Source organism: Peromyscus maniculatus, chromosome 20 (genome assembly GCF_049852395.1).
Source record: "Peromyscus maniculatus bairdii isolate BWxNUB_F1_BW_parent chromosome 20, HU_Pman_BW_mat_3.1, whole genome shotgun sequence".
Taxonomy (NCBI): Eukaryota; Metazoa; Chordata; class Mammalia; order Rodentia; family Cricetidae; genus Peromyscus; species Peromyscus maniculatus.
The window spans coordinates 2,879,251-2,904,356 of record NC_134871.1 but is presented as its reverse complement, the minus strand read 5'-3'; the positions used below and the strand labels follow the sequence as shown (position 1 = coordinate 2,904,356).

The window sequence follows — 25,106 nt, the reverse complement described above, 5'->3', positions numbered from 1 at the left end:
GCATTGATTTGGACACACTCTGATGCCATCCATCAGAGCTTATTTGTAAAAAATAAAAATAAAACAGCAGCCAGAACTCTTTAATGCTGCATTTTCTAACCTACTGCTAGGGCAGGGAGAGACCCTTCCATGCTATATAGACATGACCAGAGCTCCAAGGTGTGTGCACACACCTGCTTTAAGAGGAAGAAATGAATTCGAGCTAAGAGGAAGGCAGAAAAGAGGGCCGAAGAAAGGGATTTTGAGAAATGTGGTAACAGGCCCAGGCCTTCACTCTTGTCTTCTCAGGATCTAACCCTTAACCTACCCTCTTTAGGACACAGGGTTTCAGGCCTGGAAGAACATCTCCCCACTGCCCCCCCCTCATTTGCAGCCACTCTGGAAACACAGGAGGAAGACAGACTTTAAAGAAACATTTCTTTAATGTTTATTGAGCCCAGGGGGAATGAAGGAGAGGCATCTTACACTGGGAAGAATGGGGGCTCTGGCGGTCTTCAACCTTTTCCAAGGACACCATTTTTCTTGTGTCTGCAGCCATATCAGATTTCTAGACAAAAAAAAAAAGTGAATGAAAAGCAAACAAACAAACAAAAAAATTGCCACAGGGTCCTTGCACACTACACTTGATTAAGCACTTAAGCAGTGTACAGTCCTGGTAACATGTTTAAGAGGGAAAACTCTAACACAGCCCTGGAAGCCTTACCTTCTACTATAACCTCCACAGGGTCGCTGGTCCCAGACTCAAAGCTCAAGGGTGACATGGCGGTATAGCGGCAGCTGTAGTTGCCTGAATGTTGGGGACCCACGAAGGGCAGCTTCAAGTCAGCTGTGGTGCTTCTCATTGCTTGATTCATCCACAAGGGTGTGTGAAAGCCCTCACGCAGCAGCTCCATGTTGACCATGCGCGCATGGCCGTGGCAGCGAAATTTGGCTTCACGGCCCAGCGGAACAACGCCTGTCCACAGAACTTCGAGCTTTGGCTTGGGTGGTGGCCCTGTGAGGGAGGATGGCAATGAGGTTGTTGCAACTTCTGCCAGGCCCTATGGCGGGTCTGCTCTAGCTACTTCCTTTGCACTGTCCACTCTGAGCCCTGCAGCTCCCTCTCCTTCCCTATGCCATAAACACTGCTCCTGTGAAATCTCCACCTCCTCTAGGTGTCTATACCCCCAAATCACAATGTCTATGAGATCTACCAGGTCCTAATCTGTCCCAGGATGTCGTGAGATGCCCAAAGCATTGGAGTGTTGAAGAGACCATTCAGAAATGTTCTGGTAGCAGAAGCACAATTCAAAGGTCTGAGGTCAGAACCTAAGTATGGCCGAAGCCTTTGTGTAGTCTTTTTTGGGTGAACTCTGACCCACTGAGACCTTAATGAGGAAAGTGTAGGACCAATAATGCCCAGGGACTCTAGAGTCTGTAAAACTACACATCAGCTCAAGGCAGTCAATGGTACGAGTGGACCTGGCAAAAGTTCATCTCAGGGAAACTGAGGCATAGGAGGGTATATCTGACCAAGAAAAACTTGGATCATAACACCATTGAACATGGTTCTACGAGATGCCTTCCACCCGAGAACATAGAAAACAAACCAGGGCTTCATGCCTCATTTGGGGAAGGCCACTTCAAGGTCCTGAAAGTCTAACACCTGATGAAGGCATAACCCAGAAAGGTTGACCCTTCAAAGGATCACAGCCCAGGAACTCTGGTCCCTAAGTTAGGAACACATTGGACCTTCCACCCTTATGTCCATGCTCAGCTCACCATTCACTTGCAGCTCCAAGAGCTCACTGGGAGCAGATCCTGAGAAGGGGGGTTCTTGTTCCATGTAGACACAACTGTAGTTGCCAGAGTCTATTGTTGAGATATTGTGCAGCTCAAAGACAGCTTCTGTCCCAGATGGATTCTGCATCTGGATCAGGGGGTAATATGTGTCACCCTGGCGTAGTAGGCCAAAACGGAGGCCGGCTTTGGGTGCAGTACAACGAAGATGCACGGTCGAGCCAGGTTCAAGGTCATGACTCGAAGGTTCTGCAGTGAGCACTGGTGCAGGTTGTGTCTCTGTGGAGGATCAGACACATTGACTCAGCCTGAAGGCATGGCAAGGGACCCAAGGGTGGTCCAACCTATGCTCTACCTTAGCCTTCTGCTTAAAGTGACCTCCTTGCCACCTCTCTTGCCTGCTTCTCTAGGGCACAAAAGATGACACTTCTTAACACTGTGCCACCCCCTCAACATCCTAGCCTTGCCAAGCTCTGAGCAGGCAGCAAGCCCACCTCCTCATCCCTGTTAAGATACCCTGACATATGGAGGCCTATTAAACTCTGTGCCAGACTTCTTTGGTGACCCAATTCTCTGCCGGTTCAAGGTTGCTATATTAACTGTCTTGTTGAAAGCTTGGGAAAACGAGGCTGAGTAAAATGATATGTTAAGATTTGCAGGTTCTGCTTTGGGGTCCCCATGTTGCTTGCTTCTAGTCACCATTTTTGACTCTCCAGCCCCCTCTTGTCTGCAGCACAGCTGTGAAGCTCACCATCACTCCACATTAGCTCTTTGGGTTCACTGTCTTCGGACCAAGTATCCAAACTTCTGTGTAGACGGTAGCGGCAGGTTAGAGGGCTTTGGTCATCCATATCTGTCAAGTTCAGGTAGTACAGGCTGAGTTCTCGGAGAGGTCTGGCCCCATGAATGGTTAACATCTTCTCCCCTTGCCTGAGTTGGAATTCAAATACATTCCGAGGAGCCTTGCAGGCAAGGACCGCATTTGAGCTGGGGTGCTCGATGGTTTGGTAAGTTCCCAAGAAAGCCAGCATGGGGGCAGGTGGTTTAGCTGCAAGACAGAGACAAACACTGAGGCAGGAGTCCAGGATACCTTGCTTTGTAGGGTCCCACTGAGAACTGACATTGTCCAGCCCCCAAAACCTCTGTCCTCCAGTTGACAGTTCAAGGACAGCCGGTTTTTCTCTGGACACCATGCACCCAGTCTTACTCTGGCTTTTCATTGTTGGGGTTCAACACTCACCATACTCCGTGACCGTCACAGCCTCACTGGGCTCAGAGGGGGTGCCTTCTGTGTCCGTGCGGTAGCTGCAGCGGTAGTTACCAGGATGTCGGACTATAAACCTGGCTACTACATTGTCTTGGGCTTTCCTCACCCTCAGGAAATTATCATCATCTTCCTTCCTCAGCAGGAAAGTTACACCCCGCATTGCAGCATGGCATACTAGGTATGTGGCCACGTTAGGTGTGATCCAGGACACTGGGTCAGGCCAAAGCAAGGGTGCAGGCAAGGGCTCTGTGGAGGGGGAAGGGGGGGCAGGGTTGGTGAATGCTTCAGTCTCACTGCAGAGAAAGTGAGAGTAGGGACTCCAGACTCAGAAAATTTAAGGGAGCAAGAGCAGCAGGGGGTATGTGATAAGGTTAAGAGCAAGAAAACGGTCACTACTGTGTGCCAAGCCTGTCCCCAGCATTCTATGAGACTCATTATTCATAAGCCTCTGGGGACAGCATAAACATTCCCACTTGACAGATGAGCAAACTGCGACTAGGAGATACCAGGTGACATGGATAGAGGCTCATCCATTTACTTCCCTCCACTACCTCCTTGACCCCATTATGGCCCTGCTTACCTGTTCCTGTCACCTCTACAAGATTGCTTAGCATTGTCCACCTGTTCAGTTCTGTCAGTGTAAGAGTTGGGGGCTCCACACCACAGCGGCAGCGGTAGACACCCTTGTTGTCACTTGTGACTGCTCCCAGTGGGAACTGGTGTGACATGACATATGTATCATGGTGGACTCTCTGCTGGCGCCATCCATTCATGATCAGCTGGAAGTCCTTGGTAAGGAAAGCAGACTGACATGTCAGTGTCAGGTTTGCCCAGGGTTCCAGCAGGGACTGAGGGTCTAACCATAGGAAAGCTTCAGCGGTAGTATCTGGAGTGGAAAAGAGCCAAGGTCAGCTTTCTGCTGTTAGCCCTAAATTCCCAGGCCCTATCTCTGAACTTACCAAAGACTTCAGCAGTTGCTGGGTCCAGAGTGAAACCTGTAGGAAGAGAGTCTGTGAGTTTCCTGTCGTTCGTACCACTCCGGCCCTCAACATTCTCAGCCCCAGGATGTCTCACCCCAGAGCAGCAGCAGGGCAGCCAGCAGAGACATGGCTGGGTCCTCAGTCCAGCTGGAGTGTTTGTAGGGAGCACCTGCAGTGGCAACTTAAATACGGGGCCGACCTTGCACTTGGTGTGACCTTCCTGGAAGGTAGGGGCAGAGAGACAGCTGCTTGGCATGGGGACAGGGAGGATTCAGCATTAATGCTAATCAATAATAATGTGTAAGTATCAAGCCAAACTGATAGTAACAGTAAAACCTTCTCTTCTTCAGATTATAAAACACAACAAAACAGTATTTTAGACTCAATAAAAGACCATATTTTATTAACATAAAAGAGGACTTTATTCTAGGCCAGCCTGGGCTGCATAGGGAGCTAGACCCTATTTAAAAAAGAACAAAAAACAAAACCCAGGAATACATAAAGCTGTTTTGTTATGCAGAAATTGTCCTCCATCAGTTGAACTACTGTGTAAGTGTTTGGGGGCCACAGTCATCCTGTGCTTTTCTCCTCACATTCTCAGAGCTCCTTGAATGGGAATTTCTTTCCCTTTGGGAACCCCAGGAAAGGGGAGTCTGCATTTCCTGTCACTCTCCCAGTTCCCACTGCCTTTCCAGCAAAGACAGAATACTTTACCTCACAGATGACATGGGGGTTTGACTTCCACAATCTCTCAAACTGTTCACACACTAGGCTCTATGAAACCAACAAAAGCTGAGAGCCCAGTGAATTAAAACGAATAAAATAAACATTAATTTTGAAAATTTTTGTCTTTTTGTAACTATCCGGCCATGTTTGTATGTGTGAGTTCATGTGTGTGTGTGTTGGGTCACAAACATAAAATATTTGTGGTTTTTACCAATACTTCTCATCATTAGTTTGTGTCCATTGACTACAAGCATCACAGGCCACAGCCCCTGAACATGTTACCTCAAAGAGCCCATGGTTTCTCTGGTCTTTCATAGGGTCTTTCCCTAGTGGCTTGGCACCAGGAAAGAAGGTCACAGCATATTAAGGAATGAAGCTTTGCCCTGCCTGTTGGCTAAAAGAATCCAGTCATGACTAGAGCCAGGTGTGAGGGATGAGCCAGAACTGAGATGCTACCTTCATCCAGTGTGCTAAGTCACCAGCCATGCAACCTCTCTCACCCAGAGAATGAATCCTCCTTTATTCCCTTGGAAGGTTCCAGAGAGGCTGGCAGTCCTTGCTGCTCTGTAGAATTCACTAGAGGGCAGAGTGGAGGTAAGAACTTGAGAAGGAACTCATGGAAGACCTACTACTTGTCAGTGGGCCCTTATGGTTCTCCACAAAACCTCCTCTATTTGGAAACTGACAGTGTGTCTCCTCACTGTCCATGATTTCCTACTCAGTAGCCTTCAACTGAAAAATCAGGACAAGGCCATCATTACAGCCTTCAAAACTGTGACCCCCATGGGAGCAACTTATGAAGGCTTCATCCTGTACTCCCTACCTTCCAGAAATCTCTTGTTAACTCTGTATCTTTCTTCCAAGTGATAATATCTACTATACAGCTGAGACAGGACTGACTCACACCCACTGCAGTGGGGTTTTCTAAGCTGTGCTCAGTTTCCTGGTGTTCGAACCTAGTGCCACCAGACAGAACTGAAACCTCTGCATTTGAGATGTTTCTTTCTGATTATTTTTGTCCTTTTTCTTATTTTAAAACTGTTAATTTCTTCCTCTCTGGTTTCTAATATCTCTTTTCAGATCCTTCTGTCCATTTTCTAGAGTTATCAAGAATGATACACACCATACTGGAGTTAAAATATACCCTTATCTCATGGGGACCACAACATTGCCTAGAATACCCATAAAGAAACTATCAAAATAGGAATTCAAAGAAAATAATAAACACATTTTCTGCATATGGTGATATTTTATTTGTGCTCTAACAAATAGCGCTTGCCTGGGGATCAAAGGAAAAAACCAGTCACTATACTAAACATAGAGCTCAGGCAGTGGTAGCACATGCCTTTAATCCTAGCCTTCTGGAGGCAGAGATTCATCCAGTTCTCATTGAGTTGAAGATCACACTGGGAACAGAGGCAGGCATGGGGGTCCATGCCTTTAATCCCAGCATTAGTTAACCATAGAGGTCTGGAGATCTGTACAGACAGACAGGAAGTGATAGAGGTGGGCAGAGAGAGGAAGTAAGATATCAGGGCACAGAAAAGTAGGTAAGGCATGAATATACAGGAAGTAGCTTTCTTGGGCTGGGGATTTCTTAGCGGTAAGAACTTGTGGCTAGCTTGTTTTGTCTTTCTGATCTTTTGGCTTTCACCCCAATATCTGGCTCCTTTTTTTTTTATTAATAAGACTATTCAACAATTTATGTTACAGCACATTGTCCATTTCTCTTCCCAGTTTACATTGAGAAGTTGCTGTGTAAAAGATGCAGACTTAGACTCTGATAAATATGCATCAACATGAATTCTCAGTCACTGAGCATCAGTTTGTCCCGAGTCTCAGTTCTTGCCTTCAATACAAGAGAAACAAGTTGGGAAACTTTTAACAAGATTAATTTACTTTCCATCTTTCTGGTGAAGTTGCAAAATTAAAAAAAAAAAAACTTGATACTTTCAGAAGAGGTGTGGATAAAATGGTAAAGGAAAATGAGGGATTTTTAGGGTTTTTGTTAGATGTGCAAGCATGTGCCACATGACCCCCACCCCCCACCCCTGCTGGAAGGAGAGGTAAATCAAAAATCAAATGCCCACTACATCATTCTATGAGGACTCCTGCCAGCTCTTCCCTGTGGTATACAGAACAGCTAGGGCACTTCACAGGGCTCAAGTTAGGACGGTGATGCCTCCTTCTGTCTCTTCCCAAAGATTCCAAGAAATAGGTAGTCAGTGGGCAAAGAATCCATCACTAATCTGAGGTAGGCACACACAATGGGACCAATACTAATTAATCTTTCTGAGGTTGCTGTACCAGTTAGCATGCACCCGGGAGCTTAAAACAACAGAAAGGTATTCCTCAGAGTTCCAGCAGTCCTAAATATGAAATTATGAGGTTGGCAAGGTCCTGATTTGTCCTTTCCTTTTCTTAGGGCCTGGGGGATGTTGGAATCCTTGGTGGTACTTAGCTTGCATATGCATCGCTTTGTTATCTCAGTCTGTCCTTGCTTGGTATGGCTTTTCTTCTCTGTAACTAAATTACTCTCCTCCTATGAGAACACCAGTACCTGGCTTAGGGTCCTCTTGAACCTGCTACTTGAAGGTATCTGGAGAGACTTCTCTCTGGTCACATTCCCAGATGTTAGATTAGAAGTTGAACATACAGAGAACCCAGTTCATCCCACATCAGCTGTCTAGAGGGCAGTTGAAGCTGGAGCTAGTCAGAAGACAAGAATTAGCCTGATGTTATTTAAGGGTCTCTTGGATCACAGATACTAGTACCTGTTTCTGTGGTGTTAGGGCACACCTTGGAATGTCTTTTCTCTGTGTGAGAGAAACTCAGCAAAGAATGATGCCTTAGCTTGGGGCTTTCAAGGGAGTAGGACACTTTCCACAACTATAAACTTGGGGAGTTGTTTGGCTTGCTTCAAAAGTACCATTTTTCAGCTCTCAGAAGGCAGAGGTGGGTGGGTTTCTGTGGGTTGGAGGCCTGCCATAGTAAGTTTCTGACAAATCAACTAGAACTACATAGTGAGATGCAGTCAAGGCATCTCATAAATACATGTTGGTGTAGTTACAGAAAACTTTTTCTCCTTTTAAACTTTCTCCTTTTACATCGTGTTTTGAAACTCCTCTTTCTGGACTAAGCCAAGGCTCCTAAATTTATCAGTCACTTATTATATATACTTACTGGTGATTTATCAGTACTGGGGATGGAACACAGAGACTGGAGAATGCCAAGAGTGCATTCTGCCTCTGAGACAGATCCCTTGCCCAGGCAAACCTTGATTTTGCTGTCTCCCTGCTTTAGCCTCCAGGAGCTAGTATCCAGACTGTGCCATTAGATCTGACTATACTCACTTTTAGAAAGGCAGAGACATTGGGAAAACATTGAAGTTCCCTCGCCACTAGTCTCTTTATTTCAACTCCTGCTTGTAGAAGCAGAAGGAGGTGATGACAAAGACACATTCTTTTCTACTGTCTAGAGCAAACCCTGGAGGCCTCGGGGCTCTTTATTACTGTCCTACTTCAGACAAAGCATTTGAGGCATGATTGTCGTGAGCTACAAGGTGCTGGACCTCCAAGTGTACATCTCCTTCATGCTCTTTGACATTAGGGCAATGCTGACTGAGCCAGGTGATTGTCCCGGTGCTAGGGCTCTGTGCAAACACTTACCACATGCTGATAACAGAGAAGGATGGGACACAAAAGTGCTGCCAGAAGAATTCAGGAGTAATTTGCACACAGAAGTTTGGCAACTGTTTGGAACATCTGCCACTAAGCTGCCACTTTCGAGAATTCCCTCCCCACCCCCAACAGCTGTTGGCATCAGCCTTTCTGTGAAGCCTATTGGGTAATTTATACTTCTCTGCCCTGGTGATCATTTTTGCTGGAGGATTCTGATTCTTCTAGCATCATCTTCCAGACTCAGCAGATTTTCAGGAAATCAGCAGACAAGAGCCCACAGAGAGGGGGTCATGGGAGGTCATCTCTGGCTAAATGACCTTAACATGGGTGGTCATGAAGGAAAGCCAGGTTAGGAAGCTAACTCTAATTTACCTTAACACAGGTAGTCATGAGAGGGAAGTTGGGTTATGTCTTATTCCTTCTTTCTAAAATTTACTTCTATTTTCATTTAAGTGATCCGTGAACATGGTTTAATGAGTCAGATAACCCCAAGGCTTATTCAAACAAACCCAGAGTCTCTTTTCTGTACCTTTCTATTCCACAAACTCCCAGAGACAGACATTAAAAACCTGGTAGCCTTTTTCTCTTGAGGCATCCTCTCCATATATCTAAACACTATACTTTTTTATTACATATTTTAGTTGTTTTCTATCTACTGTAGGAACTGAAGGGTGAGTTCATTCCCCTGTTCAAACTGTCACCACAGATATGTATAAAACTATATTTTCCCGTGTACCTGTTCTCATATTTATCGAATTATAGTGAGCTTTCCACAGTTTAATTAATAAAATCATGCAAATGCACATTTACATATACACATATTCAAATACACACATGTAAATCGCTACAGTAATGTGTCCCTTGATAGGAAAACATTCTGAGAAACACATTATTAGATAGCTTCATAGTGCAGACATCACAGAGTTCCTTATAGATAGTTGCCTACTATACACACATGTTACATGGCTGACAGCATAGTTCCTAAGCTACAATGTATGCAGCACAGTCCTGTTCTGAATACTATAAGCAACTGTAAGGAACTGTAACATCACATAAATGGCATTTATGTATGTCCACATATCTAAACATAGAAAAGGGTCAATAACCACAGTAAATTATATGTATTTTTCAGGTTCATTGTAACTGTATGGGTCCATTGTCTGGTATGGGATATTATTGACTGAAACATCAGTGTGGCACAGGACAGTATATATATATAAAGTATAGAGGATATCAGTGTTCCACCTCCCTTCTTCACAGACTTTTACTTTTGCTGAAGTTAATAATTACCTTTCTTGTTTGTTTCTCTTGCTGTGTTTTGGTAAGCAATTCTTAGTGTGTCTTTTCCTTTCATCTTAGTCCGAGACATGAAAGGTTCTTTCAACTTAGTTTTTATCTTAGTAAAGAACACTGTCTCAGAGCCTTTGGGACACGGGCATCGGTGTGCTTCTTACCATTACTCTAGGGCTTCATACTTTTTGCTAGGATGCTTATCTCCTACTATCTTTATTTTTTTTTAATCTTTTATTTTTTTGGTTTTTCGAGACAGGGTTTCTCTGTGTATCTTTGCACCTTTCCTGGAACTCACTCTGTAGCCCAGGCTGGCCTCGAACTCACAAAGATCCGCCTGCCTCTCCCTCCCGAGTGCTGGGATCAAAGGCGTGTACCACCACTGCCCGGCTCCTACTATCTTTTAATCATTCTCTCTCTGTGTCTGTCTGTCTCTGTCTCTTTCTCTGTCTCTCTGTCTCTGTCTCTGTCTCTGTCTCTCTCTCCCTCTCTGTGTGTGCTTGAATGACCCCTATCAGGTGTGTAGACGTAAGAAGACATCACTGGGAGTTGTTCCTTATCTTCTACCTTGATTGAGATAAGTCCCATTGTTGACTGCCACAATGTATGGCAAACTAATTGGCCTGCAAGCTTCCACGGAGTCACCCATTTTTACACCCCATCTTTATTTAGGGGCACTGAGATAACATAAGAATGCTACCATGCCTGCTTGCATTTATTTATTTATTTATTTATTTATTTATTTATTTATTTATTTATTATTTATTTTACAATACAATTCAGTTCTACATATCAGCCACGGATTCCCTTGTTCTCCCCCCTCCTGCTCCCTCCCCTTCCCCCTAGCCTACCCCCCATTCCCACCTCCTCCAGGGCAAAGCCTCCCCCAGGCTTAGATCAACCTGGTAGACTCAATCCAGGCAGGTCCAGTACCCTCCTTCCAGGCCTATCCAAGCATCCCTGCATAAGCCCCAGGTTCCAAACAGCCAGCACATGGACTGAGGACAGGACCCAGTCCCACTGCCTGGATGCCTCCCAAACAGATCAAGCCAATTAACTGTCTCACCCATTCAGAGGGCCTGATCCAGTTGGGGACCCCTCAGCCATTAGTTCATAGTTCATGTGTTTCCATTCGTTTGGCTATTTGTCCCTGTGCTTTATCCAACCTTGGTCTCAACAATTCTCGCTCATATAAACCCTCCTCTTTCTCACTAATTGGACTCCCGGAGCTCCACCCGGGGTCTAGCCGTGGATCTCTGCATTCAGATCCCTCAGTCATTGGATGGGGTTTCTAGCATGACAATTAGGGTGTTTGGCCATCCCATCACCAGAGTAGGTCAGTTCGAGCTGTCTCTTGACCATTGCCAGCAGTCTATTGTGGGGGTATCTTTGTGGATTTCTGTGGGCCTCTCTAGCACTTTGCTTCTTCCTATTCTCATGTGGTCTTCATTTACCATGGTCTCCTATTCCTTGTTCTTCCTCTCTGTTCTTGATCCAGCTGGGATCTCCCACTCCCCCAAGCTCTCTTTCCCTCGACCCTCGCCCTTCATTACCCTCACTCATGTCCAGGGTGTTCATGTAGATCTCATCCATTTCCCTGTCATTGGGCGATCCCCGTGTCTTCCATGCCTGCTTTTAAAAGTGTTCTGGGTATTGGAACTCAAGTGCTTGTGCTTGTAAAATAAGTGCTTTACACACTGAGCATCTCCCCAGTCTCCTCTATGGTTTCTGAGTGTGTTTTCTTCTTTTCAGAACTCTTCTCTTAAGTTGGTTACAGAAGAAAAAGAAACATGGGATTTGACACTTTCAACATGATGGATACCTAAAAGCACATTCATTGTACATTGCTGTGTTTGGAATGCTTCTTTCATCCCTTAAATTTGCATGTTAAGTTCTAACCCCCTGTGGGATAATGTTAGGAGCTAGGACCTGTGGAGATTCTCTAATTAACAGGCCCCAGAGAAATGATTTGCTCCTTCCACTATCTAAAGACAGGACTAAGATTTTCCATGGATGAACCAGAAAGTAGAGCCTACAGTAGCCATTGGCTCTACTAGACCCTTTAATTTAACTCGATCTTCCAGCCTCGTGTGTGGACCAAAGAGAGACAAGTTAGTGGTGTTTATGAGCCATTCTGTGTATGGTATTCTGTAATACTGTAAACAAAATGAGGGTCATGCATCCACCCCAGCTTAGACTTATAGAATCCATAGAACAGTAGGAATCCCTCTGTCTCAGCAATGTGCAGGGCATGATTTCTAGTGAGAATCTCTTCTTAACACGGTGTGCACAAAGCCTTTTCATTCTAGATTCTTTGCAGAGAAACTGCTCTCATCTTTTCCAAGATATTTGTGCTAATTTATTTTCCCTTGATTTAGGTAGTTTGAGTGTTAAAAATTCTATTTGTTAATAATTAATTAGGTATTAAATGTTAGTTTAGATGGGTATTTTTCTCTGCAAACTGATATCTTCTAGCCTGGTAACATTTTTAAAAATTTTAAAGAATTCTTCTTATTTTTTCTGTGAATGGGTGTTTTGCCCACATGTATGTCTGTGAATTCTGTGTGTTCATTACCCATGGAGACCATGGTTGGACTTAGGGACAGTTGTGAATCACCGTGCTGGTCATAGGAATTGAAATTGGTTCCTCTGGAAGAGCAGCCAGTGCTTTTAACCACGGAACCATCTCTCCAGTCACAACTTTTCACGTTGTCATTTTGAATTTTTCCATCCTTTTTTTTAATGGTGTCATTCTAGACTTGATGTCATTGGTATTTTAGATCTCCAGGAATAAAACTCAAATATTATTTTGAACTTTTAAACTTATTTTTCTGTTTTGTTCTGTTTGGATTATTTTATATTTGTTCTTATTCTTTTCTTCATACTAGAAACTTTCCATGATTTCATCTTTAAAACTCTTGAATATGCTTACAGTCATTCTTAAGGGTCACATTCTCTGAGTTCAAGGATTTATGGTTCTAGAATATGTTTTTGCTTCCTGTTTTGTTGCTAGGTATTGTGTCTTATTGATAAAAATATTTCATGCAGACTTACCATTTTGCATTTAACTGTTTATACTAAAGGCTTCTCAAAGTTGTTGAACCATTCTTGGAGGTCTCATATTTAAGTGTGTTACTGACTCCTATTAAGTGGGTCACCCTTCAAAAGTGACTAGAAGCCCGAGTGTACACATCAGATTCTTCAGGTATAGATTTCATGGTAGGAAATGCTGCCTGGTTTTGTCTTTAGGAAACTTCTAATATTTTCTTTAGCTCTTCATTGGGTGGGACTTTTGTGGTTTCCCTGGAAGCAAACACCAAATCAAAAGTAGTGGTAAGACAGTTCTTAGAGACCAACAGTGTGATGGAGAGAAGGGGTGGGGGCCTGACAAAGTAAGACATGAAACTGTCATGCAAGTTACCCTAGCAGAGTCTGCAAGGAGTTTTGTCCATCAGTGTCTGCTGCTGATCTGGAATAGTGGCTAGCCTCTTTCTAACCAGCTTGGACAGTGATTATCCAATGATGAATCTTATATCCATTGAATGTGTGACATCTCAGAGAAAGTGTGACCTTGGGCCACTGGATTTCCATAGCTGAGCCTGGACCTGAGACACAGCTATTCAAATGTACAGCCAGGTGTTCCTTGAAGGGAGATCTGAGTGGTGAATCTCTGTGTAGTATGGAGCCCAGCCAGAGTCTCCAAGGGGCCTCCTTCATTCCTGCTTTCTGAGGATATGACATTGTTCTGAGGGAGGAGGCTGTCTCAAAACAGTCTGCAGGCTCTCCCATTACATAATCATTGATGTGATGGATGTCCCATATTTAGCCCTGTCCGCTATTACACAGAGCAAAAATTCTTTAATTGGTTTCTTCCAAAGGATAGACCATCAGAGTGTGGTTGATTTCTAAACAAAGATGGAGTTTAAGCTGTCTTCTTCTTCTTCTTCTTCTTCTTCTTCTTCTTCTTCTTCTTCTTCTTCTTCTTCTTCTTCTTCTTCTTCTTCTTCTTCTTCTCCTTCTCCTTCTCCTTCTCCTTCTCCTTCTCCTTCTCCTTCTCCTTCTCCTTCTCCTTCTCCTTCTCCTTCTCCTTCTCCTTCTCCTTCTCCTTCTCCTTCTCCTCCTCCTCCTCCTCCTCCTCCTCCTTCTTCTCTCTCTTTCTCTCTCTCTTCTTTCTTTCAATCCTGTTTTGTAAGTCTGCGAGGTTTTGCATCCCCAGAAGAACCCCTGATAACTGCTGTTTGAGGACACATGTGGCATAAATCAGCCTACCCACCCGGCTTTCCACAGCTCAGCATCCTTTAGTTACTCCACCTTATCAGTCATCCGTCTGCCTTGTAGCTTCTAACATGTCGCTGTATTTATGTCTTCTTGGTCTCCTTGTCCTTGAATGCATGTACTTAAAACATCCTGCTTCTTTTCTCTTCACTGTTTGCGTCGCTGGGGAGATATGTGAACACATACTTCCTGTTTAGCCAGATTTTCTGTTTAAAGAGACATGGCCTATAATGGCCCAGTAACTGTAAAAATTTTCTTGGTACAAATGAGTGAAGCCACATAGACTTGTAAAAGAGCAAGGATTTATGGAATAACCCTTTGAACTGACCAGTGAGAACTTCTTTTTCATTTTACATACCAACCTCAGTTCCCCTTTCCTCCCCTCCTCCTGCTCTCCTCACCTTCCCCCCACCCCATCCCCTTTACTCTTCAGAGGTTGTAAGGCTTCCCTTGGGAAGTCAACAAAATCTGGCATACCAAGTTGAGGCAGGACCAAGGCCTTCCCCACTGTATCAAGGCTATGCAAAATATCCCACCATTGGGAATGGGATTCACAAAGCCAGTTCTTGTACTGGACATGTCCTGGTTTCACTGCTAGGGGCCCCACAAATAGATTAAGCCACACAACTCTCACTCACATTCAGAGGGCCTACATCAGTCCCATGCAGGATCCTAAGCTGTCAGTTTAGAGTCTGTGAGCTCCCACTAGCTGGGGTCAGCTGTGTCTCTGGTTTTCCCCATCATGATCTTGACCGTCCCCCCCCCCCACTTGCTCATATAATCCCTCCTCCCTCTCTTCAACTGAACTGCAGGAGCTCAGCCCGGTACTTGGTTGTGGATCTCTGCATCTGCTTTCATCCATTACTGGTTGTACATTCTATGATGACAATTAGGGTAGTCACCAATCTAATTACTGGAAATGCCAATTCAGGCATCCTCACCACTGTTGCTAGGAGTCTTAGCTGGGGTCATCCTTGTGGGTTGGTTCCTGGGAATTTCCCTAGCACCAGATTTCTCTCTAATCCCATAATGGCTCCCTCCCTCTGTCATGATATCTCTTTCATTGCTCTCCCTCTCTGTCCCTCCCCCAGCTCAACCATCTCATTCCCTCATGTTCTCCTCCCCAGTCCACTCCCTTCCCCTCTCTCCTCCCCTCACCCTACCATCCCCCATGATCTCCTCTCCAGTTCTCTCCTGTCTCCCTTCCCCTTTCCCCTCCATGGCCCCAGTTTACCCAGGAGGTCTTATCTATTTCCCCTTCCTAGGTCGATCCATGCATGTCCCTCTTAGGGTCCTCCTTGTTATCTGGCTACTCTGGGGATGTGGATTTTGGCCTGGTTATCCTTTGCTTTGATTTAGTGAATCTAATATTCACTTATGAATGATTACATACTGTGTTTGTCTTTCTGGGTCTGGATTAACTCACTCAGGATCATTTTTTTTTTAGTTCCATCTATTTGTCTGCAAATTTCATAATGTCTTTTTTTTTAATCATTGAGAGATACTCCATTGTATAAATGTACCACATTTTCTTTATGCATTCTTTTGAGGGGCATCTAGGTTGTTTCCAGGTTCTGGCTATTATGAATAATGCTGCTATGAGCATAGATGAGCAAGTGTCCTTGTAGTATGATTGGGCATCCTTTGGGTATGTGCCCAAGAGTGGTATTGCTGGGTCTTGAGGTAGATTGATTCCTAATTTTCTGAGAAATTGCCATACTGATTTCCAAAGTGGCTGTACAAGTTTGCACTACCACCATCAGTGGAGGAATGTTCCCCTTGCTCCACATCCTCTCCAACATAAGATGTCTTCAGTGCTTTAGATCTTAGCCATTCTGACAGGTGTAAGATGATATCTCAGAATCATTTTGATTTGCATTTCCCTGATGAATAAGGATGTTGAACAATTCCTTAAATGTCTTTCGGCCGTTTGAGATTCTTCTGTTGAGAATTCTCTGTTTATATCTGTACACTATTTTTAAAATTGTATTATTTGGTATTTTAATGTCTCATTTATTGAGTTCTTTATATATTTTGGAAGTCAGCCCTCTGTCAGATGTGGGGTTGGTGAAGATCTTTTCCCATTCTGTAGGCTGCTGTTTTGTCTTATTGGCAGTGTCCTTTGCCTTACAGAAGCGTCTCAGTTTCAGGAGGTCCCATTTATTAATCATTGCTCTCAGTGTCTGTGCTACTAGCATTGTATTTAGGAAGTGGTCTCCCGTGCCAATGTGTTCAGTGACAATTTTATTCATCTAGGCCTCAAGTGATTGTCAAATGGGGAGCAAAGCAGCAGACTACATGACCTCAAATACATCAGTTGCTTGGTTTGTAGTAAATAACTACTAAATCTAGTTATCTGTTCCTCTGAAGCCACAGATGAACATGGCTTAATATTAAAACATGACAAAGGGGCAAAGATATTCGACATCCTTCCTTCCCCTCCCCTTCTCTTTATCTGAGCCACGAGCTTCCAGAGACACTCCATGAAAACCCAGTGGCAATGCTGGCCGAGGAATCAGGTAGGTGATCTTAACTCTCCCTCCTCTCCTCTGATTCCAGTCCCTGGTCTTACTCCCTGATGTATAGCAGACCACCCACTATGGATTCTTTTTCCTGTCTGTACCTCTTCCCAGAGTCTATGCGGATCCTGGTGGCACACCCATCTTTTCTCCCTCCTGTGGATCTGTCAGTCCACCCCTACTATCCTATTCCCATTCCTAAGTGTCACCTCCCAGTACCTAGAAACAAGTCCTACAATGGCCACACCTGGCAGGATCTCAGAAGCATTCCCCATCATGAAACCCATAGCTACCACAGTCTTTAAAGAACCAAAGAAGGAAGCAGAAACCAAGGAATGGAAAACACCCCAAAAACATAAGAGCAGATATCAACACCTAGAATTACAATCATTCCAAACCCAGATGCCTAGATATTTTTTTCTCCCAGCATTAAAAAAATTTAGTAACATCCAAGGCAATATGTCTCCACTAAAGCCCAGCACCCCTATTACAATAGGCCACGAGAAGTGCATTATAGCTGAAGTACAAGATAAGTACTCCAAAGTAACTATAATGAATATGCTCAAGGTTCTTAAAGAAGATGTGACTATATCCATTAATGAAAACACAAACAGTGAAATGAAATAAAAAAAATAGTTGAAGAAATGAGAGTGGAAATGGAATCATTTAAGAAAATCCAAACTTAGGTAAAACTAGAAATGAAAAATTTAGGTAGTTGAACAGGAACCTCCGAGGCAAGCCTCACCAAAAAAATACAAGATATGAAAGAGAGAACCTCAGACATTAAAGATAAGATAGAATAAATGGATATCTCTGTCACAGAAAATGTTAAATTTGAAAGACTCCAGGATCATAGCATCCAGGAAATCTTGGGAATTACGAAAAGTCTAAACCCAAGAGTATTAGGAATAGAGGAAGAAGTCAAAGGCACAGAAAGTATTTTCAACAAAATCAGAAGAGAAAAAATTTCTAATCTGAAGAAGGAGATGCCTATCAAGGTACAAGGGGTGTACAGAACACCAAATAGATTAGACTAGAAAAGAAAGTGTCTTGCCACATGATATTTAAAACATGAAATGTACAGAACAAAGAAAGAATAGTAAAAGCTGCAAAAGAAAACACAGAGTAACATAATAACATCAGGATAACACTTGACTCCCCAATGGAGACACTAAAAGCCAGAAGGGCCTGGAGAGATGTTCTACAAAACTCTAAAAGACCATAGATGCCATCCTAGACTACTATATCTAGCAAAAATATCAATCACAATAGATGAAAAAAAAACATTCATGATAGAATTAAATTTACCCAGCTCTATGGAAACTGTGAGAAGGAAAAAGGCCAATCAGAATAGGCTAACCACATACAATAAAGCACAATGAATAAATATTTTTAGACCAGGAAGTCAGAAAATGGGGGAAAACCCCATCAAAACAAGACGAAGGAATCAACAGTTTTGCTTGCTACCTACCTCTCAGGATCAATGGTCTCAATTCCCCAATTAAAAAAAACACACACACATAGTCTAACAGATTGAATTTGAACAGGAGCCATCCTTCTGCTGCATCCAAGAAATACATCTAAACTCAGGAATAGGCATTACTTCAGATAAAAGGATGGAAAAAGACATTCCAAGAAAATGACCCCAGGAGCAATTTAGTATAGCAACATTTTAATATCTGACAAAATAGATAAAACTAATAGAAAGAGATAGGGAAGGACACTATATACTCATCGAAAACAAATTGATCAAGAAGAGATTGCAATTTGAAGCTTTTATACATCAAACACAGGTCAGCTAAATTCAGAAAAGAAACACTACTATAGTTAAAAATCACATAATGACCCTCACAGATACTGGGTGAGTTAAGTACCATATTCTCTCCAATAGACAGGTCATCCAGACAAAAATTAAAACAGGCAAATTCTGGAGCAAACTTATGTCACAAACCAAATGCATCTAGCAGTTCTTTACAGAGCATTTCTTTCAGACATATGCACAAAAAATATCTTCTCTTCAGTACCTCATGGGAGTTTTTCCAAAATTGTGCACATACATGGGCACAAAGCAAGTCTCAACAAGTAAAAGAAAATTGAAATAACACCCTGCAAAATATCTGACCACCATAAATTAAAACTGGATATCAATAACAGAAACAACCGAAGACTTATAAACTCATGGAAACTAAGCAATTCACTACTGAATAAAAAGGGGTCAAGACAGAAATTTAGGAAAAATTAAAAGGTTTTTTAGAACAGAATGAAATTTAAAAACACAACATACCCAAACCTATGGGATACAATGAAGGCAATTCGAAGAGGCAAGTTCATAACACTAACTTACATAAAAGTTTACATAAAAATAGCTTACATAAAAGACTTGGAGACATCTTGTACTAATATCTTAACAGCACACCTGAAATCTCTAGAACAACAAGGAGTAGAGCAGAAACATAATAGAATTCATGACCCAAATCAATAAAATGAAAACAACAACAAATACAAATAATCAACGAAAGAAAGAGTTGGTTCATTGAGAAAATCAATAAAATTAATGGATTTTCAAATTACTAAAAGATGGAGAGGGATAGAGAAGAATGAAATTAATAAAATTAGAGATGAAAAGGGGACACAGAAACAGATGCCAAGAATTCCAGAGAATCATAAAGGCATACTTTTAAAAGCTGTACTCCACCAAATTGAAAAAATATAAAAGAAATGGGTAATTTTTTGATATATACTACCTACCAAATTGGTTTCCACATAATAGAAACAGGAGGAATACTGCCTAATTCATTTTACAAGGCCACAATTAAGCTAATACCCAAACCACATAAAAACCCAAAAAAGAAAGAGAATTATAGAACAAATTTTCATGAACACAGATGCAGACATTTTCAATAAAACTAAATATGAGAACACATTAAAAAGATCATCCATCATAATCAAGTAGTCTTCATTCCAGAGATTCAAGGATGGCTTAACATACATAAATTGAAGAATGCAATCCACCATATAAATAAACTGAAAGACAGAATCCACATGATCATTTCATGAGATGTAGAAAAAGCTTTTGACAAAATCCAACACCCATTCTTAATAAAAAATCCTTGAGAGATTGGGGACACATGAGATATATCTTAGCATAATAAAGGCAATCTACAGTAAGCCCCCAGCCAACATCAGCTCCTAAATAGAGAGAAACTGAAATCGTTTCCACTAAAATCAAGAACAAGTCAAGGTTGTTCACTTTCTCCATAGCTATTCCATGAAGACTTGAAGTCTTCGCTAAAGCAGTGAGACAACTGAAGGAGATCAATAAGATACAATTTGAAAGACAAGAATTTGAAGTATCTTAATTTGCAGACAATATTCATAAGTGACCCTAAAAACTCCACCAAGAAATTTCTATAGTTGACAAATACTTTCAGCAAAGTAGCTGGTTACAAAATTAGCTCACAAAAATCAGTAGCCTTCCTATATACAAATGACAAATGGACTGAGAAAGACATCAGGGAAACAACATCTTTCAAAATAACAGCAAAAATAAAAAATATCTTGGGGTAACTCTAACTAAGCAATTGAAGGACTCATGTGATAAAATTCAAGACATTAAGGAAAAAGTCAAAGACGCTATCAGAAGATGGAAAGATCTCCCATGCTCATTGACCAATAGAATTAATATAGTAAAAATGCCAGCCTACCAAGAGAAATCTAGATTCAATGCAATAGGAATCAAATTCTTCATAGAAATTTAAAGGACAAATTTCAGATTCATGTGGAAACACAAAAATTTAGTTGGCTTTTTTTTTTTAACTCTTTGGGGGCCCACCACCCAGCTCCCAAATAATACAAGGAAACTTATTTACTTATTTTTACTTATGAATGCCCAGCCTTAGGTTGGCTTGTTTCTAGGTAGCTTTTGTAACTTAAATTATCTCTTTTCTCTTTAACTATGTTTTGCCTCTGGGATTTTTACCTTTCTTTATTCTATATATCTTTCTTTCCTTCTTACTCTGTGGCTGGTTGTATAGCTAGGTGGCTGGCCCCTGATTTCCTCCTCTCCTTCTCCTTTTCTTGCTCCTTACCCTCTCTTCCCTAGATTTCTCCTCCTATTCATTCTCTCTGCCTGTGAGTCTCCTTAGTTCTCTCTCATGCCTACCTATTGACCACTCAGCTCTTTATTAGACCAGTCGGGTGTTTTAGGCAGGCAGAGTAACAGCACTTTACAGAGTGAAATAAATGCAACATAAGAGAATGCAACATATCTTTGCATCATTAAACAAATATTCCACAGCATAAACAAATGTAACACATTTTATACCAATATTCCGCAACACAAAAACCTAGGATAGCTGAAACAATTCTGAATAATTCAAGAACCTCTGTAGTTATCATCATTCCCAATTTCAAATTGTACTATGGGGATATACTAATAAACCCAGCATGGTATTGGCATAAGAGCAGACATGTTGATCAATGGAATCAAATTGAAGACTCAGATATAAGTCCATATACCTATGGACACCTGATTTTTTTTTTTTTATAAAGAATCCATAAAGACCCACTGGGGATAAAAGGACAGCATCTTTAACAAATTGTTCTGGTCAAACCACATGTAGAAGAAAACAAATGGATCCATATTTATCACCCTGCACAAAACCCAACTACTAATGGGTCAATTTCAATACATTAGAAAGACCTCAATGCAACCTGAGGGTCTTTTTTTATGAGCCCCAAGTGTGACCCAATTTTATATTGCTTTTCTAAAGACAGTGTCTGTTTACAACCCTGTCTTCTGAACTCATGCAATTTCTAGCACCAATCATTGGGGCATTAAAAGTGCCCTTACTCTGAACCACATATTCTGTCAATGATCAGTGCTTTGCAATTTATGATGAGTTCTAAAACTGCTGCAGATATGAAGTTAAAAGTTTCCTTATGTTTATATGACTTTAATAAGCTATGTGCTATATCCTGTTTTGTTACAGAATAGGGTATGGAATCCTTCCTCATGGCCCATTTAGTCTGAATATATGTCCTCAGTCTAAATAAGAAATTAAATTTTAACAAATCACAGAATCTTAGAAAACATTGGAAATTGTGTAGGGTACCCCCCCATTATATTCAAATGTAGAAACCAGGCCAATAACAAAGGGAAAATATCCTATATGAGGTCACTTGGTGGCAGATACTGGATGCTTTTAACATTGTGTTCTAAACCAACATAAATGCAAAACTCTTTCCACAAGATTTAGAATTCTATTTGGGCTTATTAATTAAATAACAAAGAATACCAAATGTGTAGGGAGATGGTATAGACTTATATTCCAATTTGAAAATCAGAATATCAAAATGATGCTGTAACCATCAACTAACTTCGCTTTAATGCAAAAGTAGACAACAACAAATTGTAGCGGTTGCCTTAAAATATTTATATAGACATTAGAAACACCCTTCCAAATTCCTTCTTAAAGACACTCTACAAACACAACCATGTAGTGCCCAAGGCACTTATTTTAGAGTATAATTACATCATGGTGGTGATTGGCAGTAAGAGGGTTTTTTTGTTTTTGTTTTTGTTTTGTTTGTTTGTTTGGTTTTTTGAGACAGGGTTTCTCTGTGTAGCTTTACACCTTTTCCTGGAACTTACTTGGTAGCCCAGGCTGGCCTCAAACTCACAGAGATCCGCCTGGCTCTGCCTCCCGAGTGCTGGGATTAAAGGCCACCGCCCGGCTGGTTTTTGTTTTTTTTTTTTTGTAATCTCGAAGTGTGGCCATGGATTTGTTTCCATATATAACACTACGATCTCTCATAAGTTCCTTTGGTTCTGCTTGTGGACTTAGTCAAAGTAGTTATCATTTCCACTGGCCACGGCTTTCTATTGTTGTCTATAATCTTGAAAGGATGGCTTGACAAAGAGTAAGGATAGCACCAATCCTGGCTTAGGTGGGCACTGGTATGGCTGTGAGGTTAGTAACTGTTGATTTAAGCATCTACTTCAGAATTAAGCTGAACAGAGATCACAAGGTTGCTTGCTTTTGAATGTGGAAAGCTACTGAGAGCGAAATTGCTTCCTAGCTCCCCGTCCAACACTGCAGTCCTTTCTAGCCTTGCACCAAGTGTGGCTTGGTGTTCTGCCTGCCCAGTCAGCTAGAAGTGGGGCTCCAGCAGGATGAAGTTAGGTTATTGTAGCTAAGCTTCCAGGCTTGTCCAGGCAGAACTGATGGTCCATCGTGCACATCCTCAGGTGTATGCATCTGTGAGCACTATCCAGGTCTGGCAAAAGAGTGTGGTCTTGCTCAGCTTCCGGATTGTCCTTCACCACCACTACAAGGGTCAGTTTGCTTTTATAAGATTCAATTTTGTAATATCAGGTCAAAAGAATAAGCCTATTGTCTTAGTTAGCTTCCTCAGAGATTGTGATGTCATTCTCTTGGACTGACCTGGCGATGTGTACATGCCCCTTACATTTCAGACACATTGCTTCATTCAGATAGGAATGTTCAACGTGGGTAGGGTTCTCCTATACACTCTTTCCTTCAACATTTACACAGAAAAAGCAAACTTATACAAATGTGGATTTGACAGTATAAGCTCAGCCTGCTTTCCATTCTCTGCAGATTTTTTCTTTGTAGCAATTACATTCTTTTTATTTGACCTAGAAATTGCACTCCTTCTCTCCTTACCCTGAGCCATCCAAACCCCAAATCTTAAAACTATATACTCACTTAAAACTTAATACTCACTGCTTTTATTCTACTGTCTATTATAGCTCTAGGCCTAGCCTACAAGACTACAAAAGGGCCTGGAATGAACCACATATAATTGGTAATTAGTTTAATTACAAATTAATGATTTTGACTCATCAGATTATGATACTAATCATAATTACCCAAATGACATCTATGGCTCTCAACATCACATTAGCCTTCACTTTGTCCCTTCTAAGAACACTTACATTTCAACCTCACCTTCGAGCTTTGAAAGATACAATGTTTCATCCCTTCTGTCAGACTTAGAGTGAACCAAAACTCAAACACAAGCTCTGGTAAGTGCACCTCCTCTGGAGACATTGGCTCTGTTCCCTGGGAGAACAGCTCATTCCACTGCCGTTTAATAGAGACCCTTTCCGAGGAGACTGTGCTGCCCCAGTTGTAAAGCAAGCAGGTGCTTTGTAAATTCTTCTTGAAGGTTGTTAAGTTCTGAAGAATACTATTTAACCCATCAGTACAAAGCCTAAGAACATGCAATTTTCATTTGCCTTTTTTTTCCTTAATGGGTTTGGAAGTAACCAGCTAATGCATGACCGGGTCAGAGTCGAGATACAGGGGGGCAAAATATTTTTTACGAGGGAGGTCCAAGTGGTACATAATCTGGTCTAATCAAACCATGTCTTTTCTTTGGCATGTGTAGGAGTATGGGTGACTCCCAAATAGATACATCACTGGACAGTACCCACAGAGCATGAGTGTCCTCCTCCTGAAAGCTGGTACATGGAGCTTTAAATGACAAAACCCAATATGCCGTGTTAAGTTCTCTTGTATCTATTTTAAATACACCAGTACCATGGAAAGCTCCCACTTTGCATAGTGAAGGCTCTAGTGCAGAGACAGATAATATCCAAATACATAAATTATAAATAGGTGAATAAGTGAATTTATGTGTAGATATAATTATGGTATTATAGTAATGAAGACACTCTAAAAGTATCCAGTGATAAATGCCATGAAGCACAAACAAGCAGGATAGAGAGCAGATGGATCTTGGGGGGCGGGGGTTGCTGTGTCAGAGAAGGTGTCAGGGAAAGGTAACTGGTAGCTTAAGTTTGACCACAGAACTGAGTGAGGGAGTTGATTTTGTGGCTGTCTTAGGGAGAAGAAGTCTAGGTCCAGGTTAGCAAATTGCAAAATTGTATTCTACTTGCTCAAAGAGCAGGAAGGGGGCAGCTCCATACTGTTTGTTTTCTTCTGTGCATTGAAGAATGATAGCCTTGACAAATAGCCACAAATTTCAGGGTCCCAGACATGTCATTCTCTGGTATTTACCAGCCCAGCTTCACGCACAGAGTCCAGGTTCTCTCATTAACTTTCCATGTTTGCCATGATGGGCGCATAGCTAGGCTGCTCTGCTGTTATTGTCATCCTTACAGCAAATATACTGTTTTTTCTTGTGAGAAATATTTTTTTAATTTCATTTATTTATTTTTACTTATTTGTTATTTCTTTAATTTTTGCTGTCACAGGGCCAGCTTTATTTTAGCAGTTAAAAAAAAAGAATATTGCTTAAAAGGTATAATTTATCGAGTAGAGGAAAGGTTGTCTGACAAGGGTGCAGAACCCATACTATAGGCATCTCTATGTCTCTTCACTTTTCTCCTTTTTTCTGTTCTTTCTTGGCAGGAATTTCCATTCACTCCCTTCAATAACAAGACCAGTCACTTTTGCTGCATGCCTGCTACATTCCAGGGAACATTCTCGACAGTTTGTATTCCTTAGCTTAGGTGTTTTCAGCTCTTACAGAAGCTTACTGTTAAAACATATGCCTTAAGATTGAGAAAGCAAAATGAATATAATGATTAGTACAGTGC

The 25,106-nt window shown here is 41.8% G+C and overlaps 1 protein-coding gene across 1 annotated transcript; it reads right to left on the bottom strand.

The window, feature by feature from the left end:
* Positions 1 to 403: 403 nt before the first annotated feature.
* LOC102913959 (alpha-1B-glycoprotein) lies at positions 404 to 4,246 on the bottom strand. The gene is made up of 8 exons (XM_006989006.4): positions 4,121 to 4,246; positions 4,006 to 4,041; positions 3,627 to 3,932; positions 3,020 to 3,292; positions 2,531 to 2,827; positions 1,762 to 2,058; positions 704 to 994; positions 404 to 547 (listed from the first exon to the last, which is right to left on the bottom strand). Exons 1-8 carry the CDS (start codon positions 4,152 to 4,154, stop codon positions 540 to 542), a joined length of 1,542 nt encoding a protein of 513 aa, XP_006989068.1. The 5' UTR covers positions 4,155 to 4,246; the 3' UTR covers positions 404 to 539.
* Positions 4,247 to 25,106: the final 20,860 nt, after the last annotated feature.